Below are 20,907 nucleotides of genomic sequence, written 5' to 3'. Positions count from 1 at the left end.
CATGAGCTTCACAACTCATGAGCTTCCATGCTTTATTGCTTCTACTTCTAGATGGTGTTTAAAATAATGATACAATCGGAATTGCTGGTGTCTCATGTTTTAAATTAAAAAGGTGACATACTACTTATGCTATTAAAAGAGTATTGATGACAAGCAGACCCTCATATACAGACCTGTACTCTTTTATAGAATCCCATTAGACAGAAACACAGAAAAAACAGAACAAGGAAAATAGGAACTGTGAAAGTTATATTAAATATTGACTTCAGGGAGATCCTAGGAGAGAACAAGGGCCCATGAGGGCAAATGTAGCTGCACTTTCACATTCTGGTTTCCCATTCTTACAGTAGGAAATACCTCTTTGTGTGGTATTTTTAAAATCCGTTTGACAAATATAGCAGGGAAAAACAGTTGAAATTAGTTGTTTTAAGGCATTATTTACCCAGCGCAAAGAAATGAACGTTTTTCTAGCAGGATTTTCAGGATCCTTGCAAAAGGCTTCCCCACTGCTTCCAGGACAATTTAAGCAGCCACTTTATCTCTTTTCCAAGAAATACATTTGTGTGTGTGTGTATTACATGGCCAAGCATAAATGGAAAGATTTTTCTTGCAGCCTGTAGAGCACAATACTTCTATTCAAAGCGGCAGACACAAGAGTAAAAATCATTATTTGTGATTACTTGCGGTTTTCATTGCAATTGCAGCTGAAAGCCCTGCTTCAAAGTAGGGCACCACCACTAGAGGCTGTGACAGACGAGGAGAGAGGAAGAGCACTTCTTGCAGCACCAAGGCTGCGACCATGCAGGAGAACATGCAGGAACAACTGAGTGTGCGGGAGGGCACAGGATGCTGGGTGTGACAACTGCATAAAAACTATCCAGAGAATGCACCAGAGAAGATACACAATCTTGTAAGACTTTATTTTATAAATAAATAAAATCAAATATTCAGCTGTTGCATCCTTTGCCTCACTAGATAATTATCTGGCAAAAAATAGCATAAAGAAAAAGATTTATAATTTATTCTAACTTCTCTAGTTTGCAGGTCACTGAATACCAGTTTAATACTTCCCATAGTAACAGAGAGAACTCAGAAAGTCAATACGAGTCAATTCCGCTGGATCTCACTAGCCGTTTCTTAAATAAAAGTTGGTAGAAAACTTACAAAGGAAAAGGACATCAATATTTTAAAATTATATTTTCTTTCGCACTTCTCCCCTGAGCTCACTTGGTTATAGCAAACTGCTGTATCCCTTATGTCCTCTTTCCCAGGCCCAGGAATTACTGCCGGTGCTGCAGGCGCAGCAGAGGAGGGTGGAAAACAGAAACTTGCTGCGTGTCACTTTTGTAGCAGCTCTTTCCCTCGAGTCATTTATTTGCTAAATTACCTGGTGATTTGTGGAACAGAGCAATCACATCTTATCTTTTAATTTCTGCGACTGTACATATTCTTGAAACGGTGCACATTGAGTGTATTGAAAACAAACCAAACCTCCGGGCCCACGGAAATACACATTAGCCCCAGATGAAAACAGAAGCATCTCTTTTTGCATCCTTTCTTCCCTAACACCACTATAAGCTTCACCAGGATCTACATGGTGCCTTATAACTCTTATGAATTCTACCCTTAGACGCAGCATACACTCAGCAAGGAAAGGCAAACTTCCAGGGGAAGATAGGCCTTGTCCTGTCTCCCAGGCGGCTGTGAACTGTGTGACCATAAGCACTGTCACCTCCATAACGCCTCGTAGCTGCTCACTGCAGCGGCACTTTCCATCTTACCGTACTGCAAAGTTTTTCTACAGAGCACAAACCCACAAAAACTACAGCCGGGTTCTCCTCCTGGCACCTCTCTCCAGCTCTTGATGCTAGTATACCAAACCTTCTCCTTCCAACGTCCTGGTTCTGAAATTTTCTTTTAAGCATACCTAGGTTTTGGCTATTAGTAATACTACTTGGCATATATAAGGACGGATCTCCAAGCAATTAATCCAAACAGGAAGGATATGAGCTCCCACACGGCAACTCCAGATAAAGCGCACTCACTAATTCTACACCGAATGACAAACTGACTGAGACATACCCCAGAGCTATTAAATGATGAGTATTTTTGTTGGTATGAGGATGCAAGATCAGCCCTGGTCAACAACTTGTAATCAAAATGTTCCCTCCTTCAATTAAATGACCATATTTAAATAAGCAGCCAATCATAATGAGCTTATATTCTGATCTTTTAATCTACTTAAAAATGTGCAAGACAATTCTCTCTGAACAGACAGCAGAACTTGTATTCCTCTTCATGTCATATCAGGTGTGTTTGTTCTGTGAAGGGGTGCATTTTCTTTCCTAGATGTCTTGGAAACTTCTTCCAAGAGAAGGTGAAGAATGACAAAGCCATTATCTGTAAGAAGGTAAAACCACCGAAAGTATAAAGCCATTTGGAATGAATGGCTTGACTACGTATCTCAAGCATTGAGGTATGTTTCATGGATGCAAATGCCTGCATTTAATAAAAAAAAAATCACATCAGCCACATCATCACCCATGCAGCTAAAATGAAATGATAAATCCTAAAATACTTCAAACCTACAATAATAAATGGTGGCAAGAGAATTCAACAGTGCAACAAAATCTTTTTCCTCTTGGAACAACAACAGGAACACATTTTTATACCAAAAATCCTTATAAGCAAATGGTAAAATAAAATCTTAAACATTCGGACACTTAAAGCACACACATTGATGTGTGTGTTCTCCCTCAAAAGCACGACTTCTAGGTATCTTCTCGTCTTAAGCACTGGTAAACAGCACGGGTATGAATTTAGGGTGATGTGATCTCCTCTCAGCACAAAAAACCCCTTGAATCCTTGAAATAAAAACTTTCTTCTACATGTGATCTCACTAACATTACTTTGTCTTCAGGTAAGGAAATGAACTAAATATATCCTTTTGGGCTGGGTTTTTTTTTTTTTGGTTGCTTTTTGCTTTACTAACTGTTCCCAAGATCTGCCTTCCAGCCCGTTGTCTCATAACATTAGGTTAAGATTAAAAAAGAAACAAAGCCAAATAATTTTTCTGTTAGGTCAAATCAGAGCAGCAACCAACAATGAAAGTATATTGCAAAAATTGGTTCCAAGGTTGTGCCCGAAGAGCATTAATGGTACTTTTACCATCACACATACTACTATGTTTGTGCGAGCTTTGAACTGCAGTAAATATCCATCAGTTTTCAGTAAAACTAGAATATCTCATTTTAACACAATACTCTGTAGCTCATTTTATCATTTTTTCATAAATATAACATGGAAAATTGTTTAGTGATCTGAGAAAGTATTTTTATTTCTGGACTTTGCTTCTTAATTAAATCAGGACAAAATCTCAGAAGTTACAGCACTGTCACACAAAAAAAGTAATCCTTAAAATAAAATAATTAGAGAGTTCTAATATTTATAATTATTTTGTCTCAATCTCAGCTTTTTTAATCTGTTTGCATTTAGCTTCTGAAAAGACTAGCTTTGGACCAAAAAAACCAAAAAAACCCCAAACCACAGTTTTTCACTCAACAGCTTTGGTGCAAAAACCTACTGATATCAGCTTTTTTTTTATTAAGACTCGACATTGAAATTGCTCCCCAGCACACTTTGGCTGCCATTATGCATAAGCCACGTGAACACTGAAGATTAAAGGCCTGATGGTGTAAACACTAATATATGTTTAGGCTTAAACGTAAACCTGTTGACTCTGCAGTTTTCTCAGTTGGGCTGGTGCTGAAAAGTGTAAGAGAGAGTGGACAGAACCAGATATCTTTCAAAGATCAACTTCCTCATACATCTATGATTATTCTGATTTTCAAACACATATTTACTTCATTTACTATAGAGAGGCAAAAAGCAAAGAAAACTAAAGGAATTTGGAAGCCTGTATGGGTCCGCTACCTTCAAAGGCATGCATAACCAAAGGTAATGAGATCTCTATATTCTTCTTATAAAAAACAAACGTGGAAATTGTTTTGCTGATGTTTTCTCTTTTAAATTCCCCTGAGAATATGGATAATAAATAACTGACAATAACAGATTGCACGCTGTCACTGGGAAGCCATTTTCTCTCTGAAGAATTGATTTTTAATAACAACATAGATGACGTGTGGCAAAAGTTGTAGCTGATACCAGAGTTTTGTGGGCCATAATAAATCAAACCAATCTGGAGGCTTCCAAATGCATGGAGCAGAGGCAGAGATTCACATTTAGGCTTAATTTTACTCGTGCTGCTCTGTGCAACACAAGGAGGGCTCCCCCCTTGAAGGAGGAAGATATTTTTTCAATTTGATTAGCAGATGATTTAAAAAAGCCAAAAGATAACAGTTTTTATTAAAATACTGCCCTTCGTTTCTGTCCATATGTGGCCTGCAGGAACAGAAGTGAAAAGACAAACTGTAGCTATTGGAAAGAGTGAGGCATGGTATATCTACACTGTAATTCAGGGTAGAGAGTCCCAAAGTAGCTTTAATCAAGCTAGCTTGCATATCAGGAGCAGGCCAGAAGACAGCTCCATATGGAATAATTTATTTGGCCATGAAACAGAATATATTCATCTGTGGCTGAATTTCAGGACTCATGTAACAGCTCAAATGTGACCGTCCTACTGCGCTAGAAATCAGAGTCCCAAGCCAAACATAAAACAACAAATCCAAATCACGTATCTATCTTGTTTTTAATAATGAAAACTGGGAATCTACAGCCGTCTTGTAAGTTAAGAGGTTGAAACCTAGATATTTTACCACTCAAACCACAGTGAAAGAGCTCGGCCAAACTGCATTGCCTTATTGCTTCCACAGTTGCAGTACTGCCCATGTCAACACCTTAATTCCACGCTTGCCGAGTCAGCGCACAACAACCATTGCTCTTTAAATTCACCGAACCTGCTGCATGTGAATGACATCTAACTTTTTTAAAAAATAGGAAATACTAATGTGAAGTTTCAAAGCACTCAGGACATATTCTACAGCTCCTGTGACCTGACCCTTTAGTGCTCAAAGCTTTCTCCTTCAGCTCCCTGAACGATCTCATCACAGATAAGCTATTTAACATATTTGCTTTCAGTTTACTGTGCAAGTAACGATGACCCACTTGTGTTGCTGGGCCCTGGGGAGGAAGCTGGTTTCTCCTTGTCCTGACAGCGGCACTTGGGGTCGCATGTTCACCCAAACGACTGAGCAAACACAGCTCGGGGTTTGCTTCTGATGGGGAGTGAGAAACAGTAAATACGAGACCAAAGTAGGACTCAAGTCTAGCAGATGCCTAAGAAAAGCTGGTGGGGCTGCCTGCTGCAAGGAACAGGCCCACAGCCCACACTCTGAGACGATATAAAGACGACGACTTTCAGACGAGAATTGTAAGCAAATTGTTTGATCCAGAAAGCTGCTGAAAGCAGCTACACTGGAAAGAAAGACTGCAGAAAAGGATCGCCAAAGAAAGAAACCACACGTGGACATCTCTGAGTCAACATGAGGTGAAATTTTAATCACAACTTAAAGACGTTTGAGACAGGCATCTCAGCATTACTGGCGCCCAGCCACTGGCTTGACTTACTCATTGGTTCAGTGTTGGGACTTTTAACTTACTTCCCTTCAGACTGCATTCTTTTACGTAAACACTTGCCTGCAGAAATCCAAATTAACAGAAAATATTCTAAAAATGCACAGCTTTTCAGTAAAGGCATTCTTGTTGAAGCATCCAGTAGAAACTTACACTCTGAAATATCATCAAGTTTTTCCAAAAAAGGGGAAAAGACCTTTCCTGGGGGGGGGACCCAAACACTGTTCAAGTAGAAGAGACAAAAAGACTCCAGGCAGCCTCTTGGAGGCCTGTTTTCATGATAGTTCTTGTCCACGAACTATCAGAGAAAAGTCATTCATCCTGCACATATGTAATCGCTTCTTTTCAAAGTTTAGCGCTCACCTGCTCTAGTCATTACCGGACATATTGCACCTAAGTACAAGTACATTGAAGCTAATTGTGTGAAAATATTTATGACTGCTGGATCAAGTGAAAGCCATCTGCTCATTAAAAACCTCCCTGTCATCAACAGCATTCTAATAAGCTGCAACTCAGCTGCATCGAAGCAGCGGTACTTACAGCACTCGAAGAGACCTGAGCCCATTGAACGCGTGGACTGGAATGCATCGAAGTCTGTTGTAACTCAAGATGCTGGGAGAATGAGAGAACAGAGTTACAACGTTGTGTTTGCTTTGACTGTTTCACTCCCAATTCAACCACAAAGAAGCATGCAAAGCTATATGTTTAAGTAACAAGATACATACTAATTGTTCAACACCTAAGATAGTGTCTGAAAAGCCATTAAAACTGTTATCAAACTTTGGACTACTTACAGTGTTGATAACTGAGTCATGTTGCTGAAGGTGTAATTGGCCAATACGCTTATGCTGTTGTTGCTCAAGTCACTGAAGAAACACACAGGGAAAATATAATTTATATGTAAGAATTGAGAACTAAGTCTTTTTTAAGATTACATAATATCTCCACAGCAAAATGCTTGAAGCAATTGAAAAGTCACAAATAATCAATTGATATAATATCTTCAAACCAACTTTGAATAAACTCTAAAAGCAAAGCACATCAGACTCCCCTAGAAAGCTTCAGACTCAGACAGATTAAGGCATATTCCCAGCATAAAACATTAAAAAAAAAATCAGTGAATACAAGCAAAATTTTTGAAGGATAAATTAATAGATGGTACAAGCACGGGTCAATATTTACTGTACTAACTTGCTTTGCTATTTATTACAGGCATACCATTTCCATATGCTCTTCACATTGACAACTACTAGAACAAAATTTAATTTTTCATTTAAAAAAGTCTTTTAGGCTCAAACAGAACATTTTGTTTTGTTGTTGCTCTCCCTTGAAAAACAAAATTAAAGATGCTTCCAAATAAAACACTGTTTTAAACCAGAGGATTCCAGTCTTCCCTCCATGTTGTTTTTGTCTGAGGTTGTTCTGCCCATTTGACTTAAGTATCTACAGCTGATTCAAACAGCATTTGAAAGTGCTGATAAACAGCCCAGCCAAGAAATTTCACTCTTGGGTATTTCAGGGAGCAGTTTACTGAAAGAAGGTCTAGTTGTGTCTCCATCTGTATGACTGTTTGTAGCAGGACCAGCTATGCAAATTTTCATTGCCTTAGCATTATAAATACTGCCTCACCTAGAACAAATTAATGCTGTCTCCTCTGTTAATAACCTTTACAGCTTTGCACAAATAAATCTGCCAAGTGAAACTGTAGCAGCCTGCATGAGAGCTTAGTCCTCTCGCAGAAGCTGGACGCTCCTGCAGAGGAAGGGTCTCTGGTGCTCTCAGTCACCTCGCTCTTTCTCCACTCTTCGTGGACACTTTACTGGCAGCGGCGGCCACTGCAAAATTTTTTCACAAATTACAGAAGGTTTTTGGGTTTTGTGGTTTCCCCCCCAGCAAATACCAATTATTTATGTTCCACCTACAACATAGTGCAGAAAGAGTCATGTAACTTTCTTGACATTGAAACCACGTGTTTCTTACATCAGCGTGAGGTGTCTGAAAGTGGAGAGCCCCTTTGGCACAGCAGTCAGATGGTTTCCTTCCAGGTATCTGAAAAAAATCAGATTTGACAATTACACACACATGTTAACAAGAACTCCTGTCACTCAATCTGCACCGTGAATGAGGAAAATATAAAGTCAGTCACTAAGGAAAATATCTTTGACTCATTGCTTCATTGCTTTGAAACTATAACAGTTTCTCCTTTATAAATGAATTATCCAACATGCAAAGCATGACAGTAGCTTATTGTTGTGGTTTTTTTTTGTTTGTGTGGTTCGTTTGTTTGTTTGTTTTTTAAAGATCTGGAAGGGAAAAAAGGATCTCTGGCCTACAGCAAACAGAAATGACCACTTGTTTCTTCTATGACAGCAACTGGAGAGGGCGAGAAAAATTGCACGGCTTGTGCCCTGAACTTAAAGTTATGGTTAACAAGTTTCTCTAAGAGCTTTGAGTGCTGACTGACACTGTTAGGAAACTTTTTGTCTTGTACACATAAGTTCCTTGTAGAGCCAGAACTGGAAAAGGAGCTGCACTGCCAGGTCTCTGTGTTGCTAAAAGTCCCACTTCTTCCAGTGTCAACACAAACATCCATCAGTCTGATGCCACATTCATTGCAGCCATTCCTGCTATGGCATATACACCCTCCTCACCTTTCCCTTTCAAAGTACGCTGGTACAGGAGGAAAACTTGGTACCAACTGAAGGCCAAAGACCAAGTTCTCTCTGAATACGGGCTCCTCCTACAAGCCCTAGGTGTATTTAATATAATAGCCTGTGTTTCCAGGGTGGAAGTTGTTTGAGACACCGCTGAATATGTCTCTATCCAGACGCGTGCACAGCAGGCCTACAGCCTTTTGGGATAACCCTATGTCCTCATTTTCCTGGCACACAGTGCCTGCATTTTGCAGCTTTTCTCCGCTGAAGAAACATGAACATTCAGTAACGAAGGGAAAAACCCTCAACAAATGTAATACTTTCCAAAAGTTTGCCCAAAAGAGAGAATGGGTACTCAAGACTCCACAGCTGACCTGTGGTAGAGCACGGGGATGTGGGGCTTTTGCTTGTTTATTACAAAATAATAGGGACAGAGCTGGAGGTCTTTTCCTTAACCTTGGCTTTTGGGTGAAACTGCATCCCTGGCAGATACCAAAGTAATAAGGCTCCAATGGAAACCACCTACTGTGGTGCCATGGCACTGTCAAGGTGATCCTCCAGAAACCAGATCTTCCTGGGAAACAAATCCAACCTTCTCAGAAAGGGCTGTGTAGGAGGAAGGCATTTCTCCCTCCACAGGCGAGACAAAAGATGAAATGATATTTCCCTTCTTCACCAGGTACTTTGGGGGATTTTTCCTAAGGTAGACATGGTGCAGTGCAATTGATGTGGTATGTTCTGAAAGATAATCAAGTGTAGCGAGGAAATGCAGCCCAGACACCAGAACACTTAATGTGCTGCCTCTACTGCTGAAAATACAATCCGCTAATCATGTGAAGAATTTTTATCCCACACATACAATTTCCTTTCCTTTGGCAACAGACCTCCTTATTCTGCATTTACTATAGCAAACGACAATAATAATAGATTATTACTGTGCTATATGTTCCCTCTCTACATTAACTGCAACAACACAGAGATATTCCTGTAAACTAAATCCAGGAAAATTTTCCCACAAACTTTATTTTTACATCATTTAAAAATAAAATCTATAAACACTATATATATCTCTCTCTATAATAGAATCTACATAATATATTTTATAACTGTCACATTCCCTCCCATTTCAGCATAGTGCCCTCCCATCGTTTTCTGCTGCTTCGGCTCTCTTTTCAACTCAACTACCCCAGCCTCACGCTTATCCATTCTGGCTGTGCACAGGATCCCACCAAGGCAGAGTCACCTTAGAGCATGCGGTGGAGCTGACCTAGCTCCTGCTAGGATTAGGCTGGACAAGCAGGACTATAGGCTTTTGCATTTTTAACCCAAAGCAAAATCCTTCCTTAATGAAAAACCCTATTGAACAAATTAATCTCTCCATTCACAAAAACCACCAGCATTGAGCGACAGTGCTGCACAGTAAACAATTAGCCCTTGCAAAGCAGCGACGGCTGCTCTGCTGACGCAGATTATCACAAACCAGAGTATGGGTTAGTTATGCCACATTTACACCTCCCGTGGATATTCATACTCGGCAAGTGTAAAGTCGCTTGCTTCATTCGGACTAAATTTGATATAAATTATTTTGAAAATGGAGGTCCTTGGTGAATTCACACCACAAATCGTTATGTAGAAGATCCTCAGAATTTAACCACATATGTTACGATTTAAGCAGGGCAAATCAGGTCTCATTTCCCCAGTCATGGTCTGCTGTGGACGCTGCAAGCCGCTGGGAGTTTGCATCTTCTCTTTCATCCCAGAAAGTCACAAATCTTAAACCCATGCAAGCGGGTAGGTTAAGGTTCCAGTCTTTATTCCAAATGTAAAATCCAAAGGATTTCCGAAGGAAATCAAAATCAGGTCATGTATTATGCATTTGGAAGCTATATATGATTTTCCTTTAGGAAAGGAGATTCAACTCTTGTAATGTGTTGAAAACTTCAGAAATATATTTTCAGGATATTCTCTTTTTGATTCCAATATGAACCAGCCTGCAACTGAAACAAAGTGATGATGGCTAGCCAAGGTTTTATCCCCCCTGTTTTTCTTTCTGGTGCAATAAAAATTGGAGGGTGCACATTTTAATCCAGTGCTCCATTATCCAGACTAATATAGACATGCAGACCCCTGGAGCTGAACTCCTACAGAAGATCTGCTTTGAACAGCTTTGGGTTTGTACTGCAAACAATTTGATGGTTATATAAATGTGCTAGCAGAAAGCTGCAATACTTACACTAGTGGTATAATTTCTGAACAAACACAGTTTTACACTGAAAAATTACTGATAACATACTTCTCATGCATGCCTAAGAACACTGTTAAACCTTTCACCACGTTATACAAAGAATGGCAGCGTTTTCTAAGCAAAAGGCACTCATCTTGAAAGCACATTTGAGTGCAACGAATTTGAAATAACCAGAGCTTTCAGGGCATAAGAGCGTGCCAAGAATCAGGAGGATCCGAGATGCAACACTTGAAGAAACCCACTGCTGCAGGCGAGCTGCTGCCCAGGGCGGGGAGGCCTCCGTTGGCGCCGGGAGGGGACGCGGGGGCAGCCGCCCTGCGCTCGCTGGGCTGAAGATGACGTATGGGGGCTGCAGGAGCGCGGGAAGCTGGGCACAGCGAGTAACAGAACTATTCCTGAGGGTGAAGGGGCAGAGCCCAGTTACGAAACTGCGTATTTATGTATACACATATATAAATAAAAACCCATGGATGAAGCTACAGACCCCCTGCACAAACAGAACAAAACAAGCCATAAAAATGATGTGGAGGGAAGATCGTATTTTTAATTCTTTTCAATCCTTAACCAAAGGAAGATGATGTACATGGCATCTGGAATGCACAGAAATTCTGGCATGAATGAAAAAAAAGTATGTCTAATTTTAATGCTCAGAGTCAAGTTATTAATAGACAGACAGCCAGAGTCAAGAGTGGGTGTCAGCTGCCTTAATACAGACACACTGACTAGTATCCAAAACAACCTCATTTGCTTCCTAAAGTCTCTATAGACTCTGCAGTTTAAATATCAGATTGGAAATTGTTTTTATCCCATGAATGCTGCTGCGAATCCTGAAGTCTCAGTAATGCCTTGTAACCAACAAGCAATTACCAAGAGACAAAACTGAAAAAAGCACAACCAAAGACACATGTTCATGTTCTCATAAAATGCCACCAACTACCTACCAGGAAAGGCTTCTTCTGAAGCCTTTGGGCTGAGGTCAACGGTACGGTGTTTAATAAGGCCAAGTGCCAGGTCCTGCACTTCCTGGTTAACAGGGGAGGTCCCAGAAGACTGGAGGCTTGCCAATGTGACGCCCGTCTACAAGAAAGGCCGGAAGGAGGATCCTGGGAACTACAGGCCTGTCAGCCTGACCTCTGTTCCAGGGAAGATTATGGAGCGGTTGGTCTTGAGAGTGCTCACAGGGCATCTGCACGACAACCAAGGGATCAGGCCCAGCCAGCATGGGTTCATGAAAGGCAGGTCCTGCTTGACCAACCTGATCTCCTTCTATGACCAGGTGACCCGCCTAGTGGATGAGGGAAAGGCAGTGGACGTTGTCTACCTGGACTTTAGTAAAGCCTTTGACAGCGTCTCCCACAGCGTTCTCCTGGAGAAACTGGCGGCTCGTGGCTTAGACGGGTTTACTCTTCGCTGGGTGAGGAACTGGCTGGATGGCCGAGCCCAGAGAGTTGTGGTGAACGGCGTTAAATCCAGCTGGCGGCCGGTCACGAGTGGTGTTCCCCAGGGCTCGGTTCTGGGGCCGGTCTTGTTCAATATCTTTATAGATGATCCGGATGAGAGAATTGAGTGCTCCCTCAGTAAGTTTGCAGATGACACCAAGCTGGGTGGGAGTGTTGATCTGCTGGAGGGTAGGAGGGCTCTGCAGAGGGATCTGGACAGGCTGGATCGATGGGCAGAGGACAACTGTATGAGGTTTAATAAGGCCAAGTGCAGGGTCCTGCACTTTGGCCACAACAACCCCATGCAATGCTACAGGCTTGGGGAGGAGTGGCTGGAGAGCAGCCCGGCGGAAAGGGACCTGGGGGTGCTGGTTGACAGCCGGCTGAACACGAGCCGGCAGTGTGCCCAGGTGGCCAAGAAGGCCAACAGCGTCCTGGCCTGTATCAGGAATAGTGTGGCCAGCAGGAGCAGGGAAGTGATTGTGCCCCTGTACTCGGCACTGGTGAGGCCGCAGCTTGAATCCTGTGTTCAGTTTTGGGCCCCTCACTACAAGAAGGATGTTGAGGTGCTGGAGCGTGTCCAGAGAAGGGCAACGAAGCTGGTGAGGGGTCTGTAGCACAAGTCTTATGAGGAGCGGCTGAGGGAACTGGGGTTGTTTAGTCTGGAGGAGAGGAGGCTGAGGGGAGACCTTATCGCTCTCTACAACTACCTGAAAGGGGGTTGGTCTCTTCTCCCAAGTAACTAGTGATAGGACAAGAGGAAATGGCCTCAAGTTGCGCCAGGGGAGGTTTAGATTGGATATTAGGAAAAATTTCTTCACTGAGAGGGTGGTCAGGCATTGGAACAGGCTGCCCAGGGAGGTGGTGGAGTCGCCATCCCTGGAAGTGTTCAAAAAATGTGTGGATGTGGCGCTTCAGGACATGGTTTAGGGGACATGGTGGTTCTGGATTAATGGTTGGACTTGATGATCTTAAAAGTCCTTTCCAACCTAGTGATTCTGTGATTCTGTGATTCTCTGTGAAATGGCCTCAAGTTGCGCCAGGGGAGGTTTAGACTAGATATTAGGAAAAATTTCTTTACTGAGAGAGTGGTCAAGCGTTGAAACAGGCTGCCCAGGGAGGTGGTGGAGTCACCATCTCTGGAAGTGTTCAAAAAACGTGCAGACGTGGCACTTCAGGACATGGTTTAGTGGGCATGGTGGTGTTGGGTTGATGGTTGGACTTGATGATCTTAAAGGACTTTTCCAACCTTAATGATTCTGTGACCCTGTGAAACACGACTCAGTGCCAGAGACAGGTAACCGTTTGGCCAGGATGGCTGGCACTGCAGGGCATGGCCATGCCTCGTTCTGCGCCTGCACCAACCGTGCCGGCTCTCAGAGCGCAGTGCCTGCAGCAGCCCTGGGGCTCATCCAGCACCTTCCACACATACTAACATCACACATAAAAAATTTAAAACCATGCATAAAAGATGACAGCTGTTCTTTTTCCAACTTGTCTATTTTTATACTGAAACCACTTGGATTGGAGGTGATATAACCAGCACAAGGTGCCAAAGCATCATGTAACGATTTGAATCACTTGGAACCTTTTTTGTACTGAAATGTCTATTCAGCCATAAAGTCAAGCTCACAGCGGCAATCTGTGCTAAGAAACTGGAGAGAGGAATCAGTTCTCGGGCAGTAATTGAAAAGGCACAAAGCCTTTCCTTTAATTTCTTTAAATATTTCACATAGAATGTTACGTTACGAAAAAAGATGATACTTGACAATTTTATGCAGCTCTAAAATGAAGCTATAGTCTAAACTTTTTAATGCAGATACCCAATATCCTAAAATTTTGAGGCAAGTTTCATTTCCTAAAAACGGTGGTCTAGAAGAAAACTGGACTGTGAAAGATGAAACATCTGCAAAGCATGAATTTTAAGAGCTTCAATTATATTTTTTTGAGAAGCAACAAAATTCAAGTATGGATCTAGGTACAAATCTGGATCTTGAGCTTTAAGTTTTTGGCAAATTTGGACACCAGATTTTGCTACATTTTTATGTCAGACCACAACCTACATGTTTGACACACAAAAACACATCTGTGTTTGAAAGAAAAGTCAAGGCCCTGAAGTTAAACTTACCTTTAGTCTCTATTAGTGCTGAAGTCGCTTTTCCAATATGTACTCAAACTTCATCAGCCATTGAACACATTACTTGATAGTACTGATACTATTTACTTTTTCTAAACTATCAGATCTGAAATGCAGATTTAAGTCCTCTATTTCAGCTGTAACTAAAACATCCTTCTCCTGATTAAGCAGGCTGTAAAACCTTTTACGACGCAGGACCATGCAAGCCTAAGCTTTCATGTAAATCGTTTCTCTCCTTTATTATCAAAGGAAAATTCACTGAAGGCTGCGTTAAAGGTCAGTGTATAAAATAGTGTAGATTGCCAGGCAAGCAAAAGCATTTGCAATCTCAAGCAGATGATTTTCGTCAGATATCTCACTTCAGAGTTACACCTTTGATCAACAGCAATATGGGCACAGAAAAATGGCACTCAATTGCTACAATCTTCTACATGCATGGCAACTAACCGCTTAGAGCATATTTATTGCAACAATTTGCATGGCCCAGGTACAAGCCACTATTTTTAATCACAAGAGAAATCACAAGTGCCTTGGAAGATGGAAAGGAGGGTTGTGATTGGTGGTAAATACCTTCAAGGAGATGTGGCAGTAAATGTATGGGAAGCAACTATCAAAATCATCTCGGCAACTGGAGATTCAGCTGAATAAAGGTGCCATGCTAAGGGGGAGGCAGCAGCAGGCAGCAAACGAGAGGTGGGGAATAAAGAGCTACCAGACGGTTCAATGGGACCCCTCTGCTAGTGAGCAGGCGAGCCACTCGTGAAAACTGCTGTGTGAGCACTGAATGAGCTTGCAGGCTAAATGAACCTAACGCCAGAACAAAACAAAAGGGAGACAGAAGGGAAGGAAAAGAAATGGCAAAAGTAATGCAAATATTAATATGTATTAATATAAATGGAAAGAAAAAATAATCAGTAACAATGATGTACGGATGCAGGTTTTCCTAACGTTCCCATCAGTGCTATCATATAGCTCAGTGTCATGACAACATTTGGAGTCTAGAGATGATATGATTAGTACATATTTATTCTAAAATACACCGTGCTCATTATGTTACAGTTTATGCACACACTGTCCGCATAGTCCCCTCCAATGTTTTTCCCTAGTGCAAAATATTATTTGCTGTAGGTCCATAAAAGCAGCTGGATGCTGTCAGATAAGACTTTATTAGAAATAGACTATACTTTTGTGAAAAAAAGAAAAAAAGAACAGTGTTCACATACTGAGGTAATATATAAAAGGAAAAAGAGCATGGGAAACTTAGTTCAAACAGATCGGGGGGGGGTGGGGGGAGGAAAAAAAGAAGAAAAGGAAAGCCTAAAACACTAAGCAGCAGCGAGGCTAAGTTCCAAACTAGCTCACTGCATGAACATTTTACTTCTGAACATCTGGACTAGAAAACTGACTATGTTCAAAAGAAACCCAAGGCTTCTCTTCAGAGCAAGCAAACAGTGGGGAAAAATGTAGGCAGTACGTAAATATACAGCAAAGGAATTTGCAAGAAACAACATAATATTTCCCTGTTCCCAAGAAACTGAAGAAGGCTTGCCCATGATGACGGGGTTTTGTGAAGGAAGAGCTGGGAAATAGAAATTTCTTGCATCATCATCCCTCTTAAAAAGCCAGGAGACTTAGTGATCTTTTCAACTCTTTTCTAGATGGAAGCCTTCCCTGCCAAGGTAATCCCTCCTCCCAAGGGTGGTACAAACCAAACACAGGGATGTCTCCTGTCATTCCAAGCTCTAAATATGAAGAAGATAATGGTTTTCACATGTTTTGTCTCTATACACATCCAAAACAGAAACTCAGGAAGAAATTTGGAGGGAGCGAGCCTGTGTCTCCAATCTACCACGTAATAAAACATTGCTGGTGATCACCAGCTGAGCTTTGTTGCTGAGCTTCAGTACAGTGAAATTTGACCCAACAAAGGGTAACATTTTCCCTATGTGCCTGTGCAAGAGGTACGTTCACTTTTGCACATTTCTATTTAATACCTGTTACAATGAAAGAATTCCTGTTTTAAGACTATTTTAAGACCTCTAAAAGAATATAAAAGAACTTCTGAGAAGGCTATATTCAGGCGTAACAGACTGGTTCTAGATACATGGCAGTTCTTTTTCTTAAATCACGTTGTATAAAACCACACTGCAGTTTAATAAAAAGCACTGCAGCTAACGTGCCTTGTAAATGAACACATCAATAATGGAAGTTTATAAATGTCAGACTGGCGCATTCATAAAAATTCTGCTAAAACGCTCCCCCGCACCGCAGTCAGGTCTCCCGCGGGGAGGGAGCTGCGGGCTACCAGGACAAGAGGCTCTTTACACCCCGTCCTCTCCTTGGCAGGACCTCTGTCCTTAGTGACCGTGGCTTTGCGCTGGTGGGAGCACGGAGACCCCAGCACACTGCCCAGAGGCCTCCGACATGAGAGCGTGGAAGGGGAGAAAGGCAGCGCGGGTCACGCTAACACGCGGGAAGGGTTTTAATCTACCTGGGCACCTGTGACTGTGGTACCAGGGAGAAGGGTGAAGGCATCCCTGCCCTGGACACCGCTGTGGCTCTCTGTAGACATGCAAAAGCCATGATATCTTCTGCAGCAGGTAACTTAGCGCTTCCTGGTTTCAAGTGCTAAAGAGATATCCACTGCTACCACAGAAACAAAACAGATTTCAGAAGATACTCCAGCCTTAGGACACAGTTCAAGGGATCTAGGATTGCCCTAGGGAAATGAGGGTATTTTGGTGTGAGGAGTGTAAATAGATTGAACAAGATAAATCTCTTTCACCCTGTGCCCACAAGCAGAGAGAAGCCATTGGGTTCTCTCTGCCAAGTTTTAGCTGTCCTCAAAATGAGGCAAGAGGTGGGGTTCCACAGGAGATGCTGTTTACCACAGCAGGAATAACAATTCTCAAACACAGAACAATGAAAATACTTAAATTCACACTAGCAGCTAGGGATCTAGTGGATAGAGTCCTTTCTAGATTATGGGCAACAGCTTTATCTCATTCTGGAAGCAGAAAGAAGGCAAATAAGACTGATGTAAAAAAAAAAAAATTAATTCTTGTTACAGTTTCCACAAGCACATGAAATTTTTAGCTTCACTACCTGCAGCTCATCTTTTGGTATAGATACAAATAAGGAACTCAGTTTGCGTTGGTTGAGAGGAGAGTGAGATCAGGACTGAATTTTGAGACAGCTGGGACAGAGTCAAGGTTATATTTGCAGAACACGAAATATTCAGAGCCAGCCACTCCATGGCTGTGTTCTGCTGACACATTTCTGGATTGAACGCAGAAAGCTGAACTAGAGGCTTGCACAGCCAAGAGGCTCCTACTGAAGAAGACAGTCACGTAAACTCCTATGAACTCAAACTGCTCGGTTCCAGGCTACTGCCTCATTTGCCAACAAATAGCTTAAGAAATATAGCAGTTTTCAAGAATGTGAGATTAATTTCACTCTTTTTGTGAAAGTTATGTCGTCAGTGTATCAGATAGTATCGGTAAAACTCAATATGTGAAATTGAAACATAAAAATTCCTCAGTGTGGCAGTGGAAATCTAAGTAACATCTGTGATAGCTTATTGTTGGCAAGTCATATTTGAATGCAAAGAAACCTGAACGAGAACAGAGGAAAAAACAGTGGTCATCACTGTATGACAATATATAAGGGAATACAGGCCAGCACTTGGCTTTTAATTCAAACCACTATTAACCATGGCCTGGTTAACAGTGTTCCAAGGATGTATTAATTAATGCAAAATTTCCATGTTAATTCGAGTTACCGCATACACTTTCAGTACACTCCTCATTCAGCAACAAAGTCTCGTATTTGACTACAACACTGCTAAAAACAGAGTGCAAACCCCATTCTCCCATTGTGAAGGGAGTAAAAAGATGTGTATCTCATTCACCTTGTTACTTAAGAGTAAAATTCTTACTAGATACTAATAAATAGCAGTGTCAGATTTTAATTCATTACAAAATTCACTGAACATACCAACTAACTCAACCAATCACTTTCACATAGAAATGTTGATGGGATTGTAACAAGTTTCTGTAACAACTCACCTGGGATAGATTTGAATAAGGACCTAAAGGGGAAAAGCTCAGTATTTCTGCTGCCAACTGTTTAAGCCAAGCAGTTCCACCAGTGTATTTTCTTTCCATGGAAAGAACGAAAATCCAGCATAAAGTCATAGCGAGGGGTAGATGAAAAGACGACTAGAAAGATGGTTCTCAACTAGGATGAATTTACTTTACAATTTAAGCTAATTACTTGTTATTTTAGCCATTTCATGAGGTTTGGAGAAAATAATTCATTGTTTGTTTCCACCACTGGCTTTCTTTTTCCTTTTTTTTTTGTTTTTTTAAAATATCCTCAGAGGATAATTAGCTCACAGCTGAGTAAGTCAGGAATATATTTTAATCATCTTTTCAAACTGCCTGTTGTGAGCTCAGGCTTCTCAGAAGCACTACAGCATTGATGCATATATATATATATATATATATATATATATATATATGCATGCACGTTTGTTCCCTACACACAGAATTAATGGGTACAAGGATAGATAAACTCTGTTCCCATTACGGAGCAATGTATTCAGTCAAGGGACAAATAAGTATAAAAGTAACAGTCAAAACGGATGGAAAGCACCAAAGCACAAAACACCAGTCACTAAAGTCAAAGGCAAAACCCTCAACGACCTACAAAGCCTCACTATGATGTAATTTCATGAACTTCTCATGAAAGGACCTGTGTAAAAGGTAACTTACAGCTCAGTCACGTCTTTGGGAATTCCTTTGGGCAACATCCGCAGCCCTTTGTTGCTGCAACGTACCACCGCGTCCACACAGGTACAGTGGGAAGGACAAGGAGGTGAAAGCAAGCAGCTGCTTTCATCATTACCTACAGAGGGAGGAAAACGTATTAGGAGGTCAGCTTTGCAGCCCAAAGTCACGCACTTTGAAGGTAACTGCTTACAAGGACCAAAGAGGGACCTGTCTGAATTCATGGTAACATCATAGTATTTTAAAGTAGATCCAATGCTTTGCATCAACCCGCCTTCATACAGGTTCTTTAGCCAACACGAACAAGAGTTCAAAATCTGAATAGCAGTGTTTTTAAAGAAAGATTTTTTTCTAAGGTGTATCTACTTCTCTGTAATTTTGAAAATTACAGTAAAATCAGTTATGTGAATCCCAAATCCTCCCCCTATCCCCAATGCACTAGCTGAAATGGAGAACTTGACCAGAACATTACCCTTAAATTCATCTAGACAGATGATATTCACGATCTACTCTGTTCTAGGAAGACTTTTTTAAAAATTCAGCTTTTAGATGTTAATTTTTTACTTTTTAACGTCAACCTGGCACTTCATTTATCATCTGAATTGTAAAAACCTCATTGTTTTTGACAAGGATAACCAGGCAAACAACAAACTGAGCAGCATACTGCTGTCGATCCATCTGTGCACACATAAAAATATCTACTTTCTCCAAAAATGGTTTCAAAGGTCCATAAACAGCAGATTAAATCTTGTAATTGAAGAACAATAGGTTTTTTGCAGAAGAAACCAAGTCTTTGAAGTTAAGAACATTAAAATGTGGATTTTCCCCAAAAGCAACAGGCTTTGCAAAACATAAGGCAAATGCATGTTACAGTATCACGATGTAGATGAAAGGAAACACTTAGTGTCACATTCTCTAGATGACAGCGAGAGGAACCACGCGCCTGTTTGTGCGTACTGAGTTGACCGGCGTGGAGACATAGTGCTGCAATCCAACAGCACACAGCTCTTTTTTTTTTTTTTTTTTTTTTTTAAACTGATGCAAGGACTAATTGAGACAGATCTGTTTCTTTCCTCTCTCTGCTGGATGCACCCAGGAGCACTGAGATTAAAGAATAAGACTGGAAGTCCTAATACAGGATAACAAAATTCCCCATAAATGTATGGGCAGGGAATCATTTGTATTCAGAGGGATGGAGAAGCACGACCAGCCTAGAGAAGAACAGGGGAGATGTTTTTTCTTTTTCTCCCCAGCTGAGCTTAATGACTGGAAACAAAATTCAAAGTCTTTCATAAACCTGCAGAAAGAGTGTATTTCTTCAGCACATTCAATTTTCCCCATGTTCTGTGTTTTACACCCTGCCATCATCTACCTTCCATTCACCACGGCTGTCTGAGTGACTGTATGATATAGAAAGCTCCCAAGCCTCCAATGTCATTTTGTGGACCAGGATTATTTTTCCCCCTCCCCAAACTAAAAGCAACTTATTCTTTAATGACTAAACTTGGGTCCCTTGAGCTCTGAGTTCAAGCACCTGGGCCTGTTGCCAGGTTGCTCGACTAGGACAGGAATTAATTTTTACTCTAAGTAGGAAATTTCTATCACTCTTATGGTCTCTTTAGAGGTATGACTAACTGCAGCTCCAGCATATCTGGTCTTAACAGGCAATCACAGCCTACAAGTCAAGCTAGCAGTGCATTCATCAGTCAATTTTTCTCCTTACTATTTTCTCTAAAATCTGCTTGATCGGAAGACAAAGAACTACCTGGAGAATGAAAGAAATGTCAGGATATATTTTGTTTTAAACTTATATGGATCCGGCAAAGCATTAAGCATCACTGAGTCATTTCAAATAATAGCTATGGTTTTTTACTTCCCTGTATTCATGCCTGCTATTGGTGAAGCTAAACAGTATCCAAAACTAAAAGACTTTCCAAGCAAACACTGTTCCCACTGGCTTCAGAGTGTTAACTAAGGGAGTGAATAAGGAAGCGGGAGGAAGAGCCAGGATTATACTAGGATTATACAAAGAAAAGCGTTTGTCTATAAT

The 20,907-nt window shown here is 41.2% G+C and overlaps 1 protein-coding gene across 1 annotated transcript in view; it reads right to left on the bottom strand.

Annotated features, from left to right (window-relative positions):
• SLIT3 (slit guidance ligand 3) overlaps nucleotides 1-20,907 on the bottom strand; it is a gene marked incomplete at its 5' end in the record, with an annotated part of 526,167 nt that overhangs the window by 84,495 nt on the left and 420,765 nt on the right. Inside the window, 4 exons of the mRNA XM_082006257.1 lie at nucleotides 6,133-6,204; nucleotides 6,387-6,458; nucleotides 7,573-7,641; nucleotides 18,843-18,975. Of these exons, the coding sequence (XP_081862383.1) occupies nucleotides 6,133-6,204; nucleotides 6,387-6,458; nucleotides 7,573-7,641; nucleotides 18,843-18,975 (346 nt within the window). The remainder of the gene's footprint in view (nucleotides 1-6,132; nucleotides 6,205-6,386; nucleotides 6,459-7,572; nucleotides 7,642-18,842; nucleotides 18,976-20,907) is intronic.

The sequence above is a fragment of the Phaethon aethereus genome, assembly GCF_964289735.1.
Source record: "Phaethon aethereus genome assembly, chromosome: 14".
NCBI lineage: Eukaryota > Metazoa > Chordata > Aves > Phaethontiformes > Phaethontidae > Phaethon > Phaethon aethereus.
The sequence above is the reverse complement of the archived record's forward strand: the minus strand, read 5'-3'. Positions and strand labels throughout refer to the sequence as shown.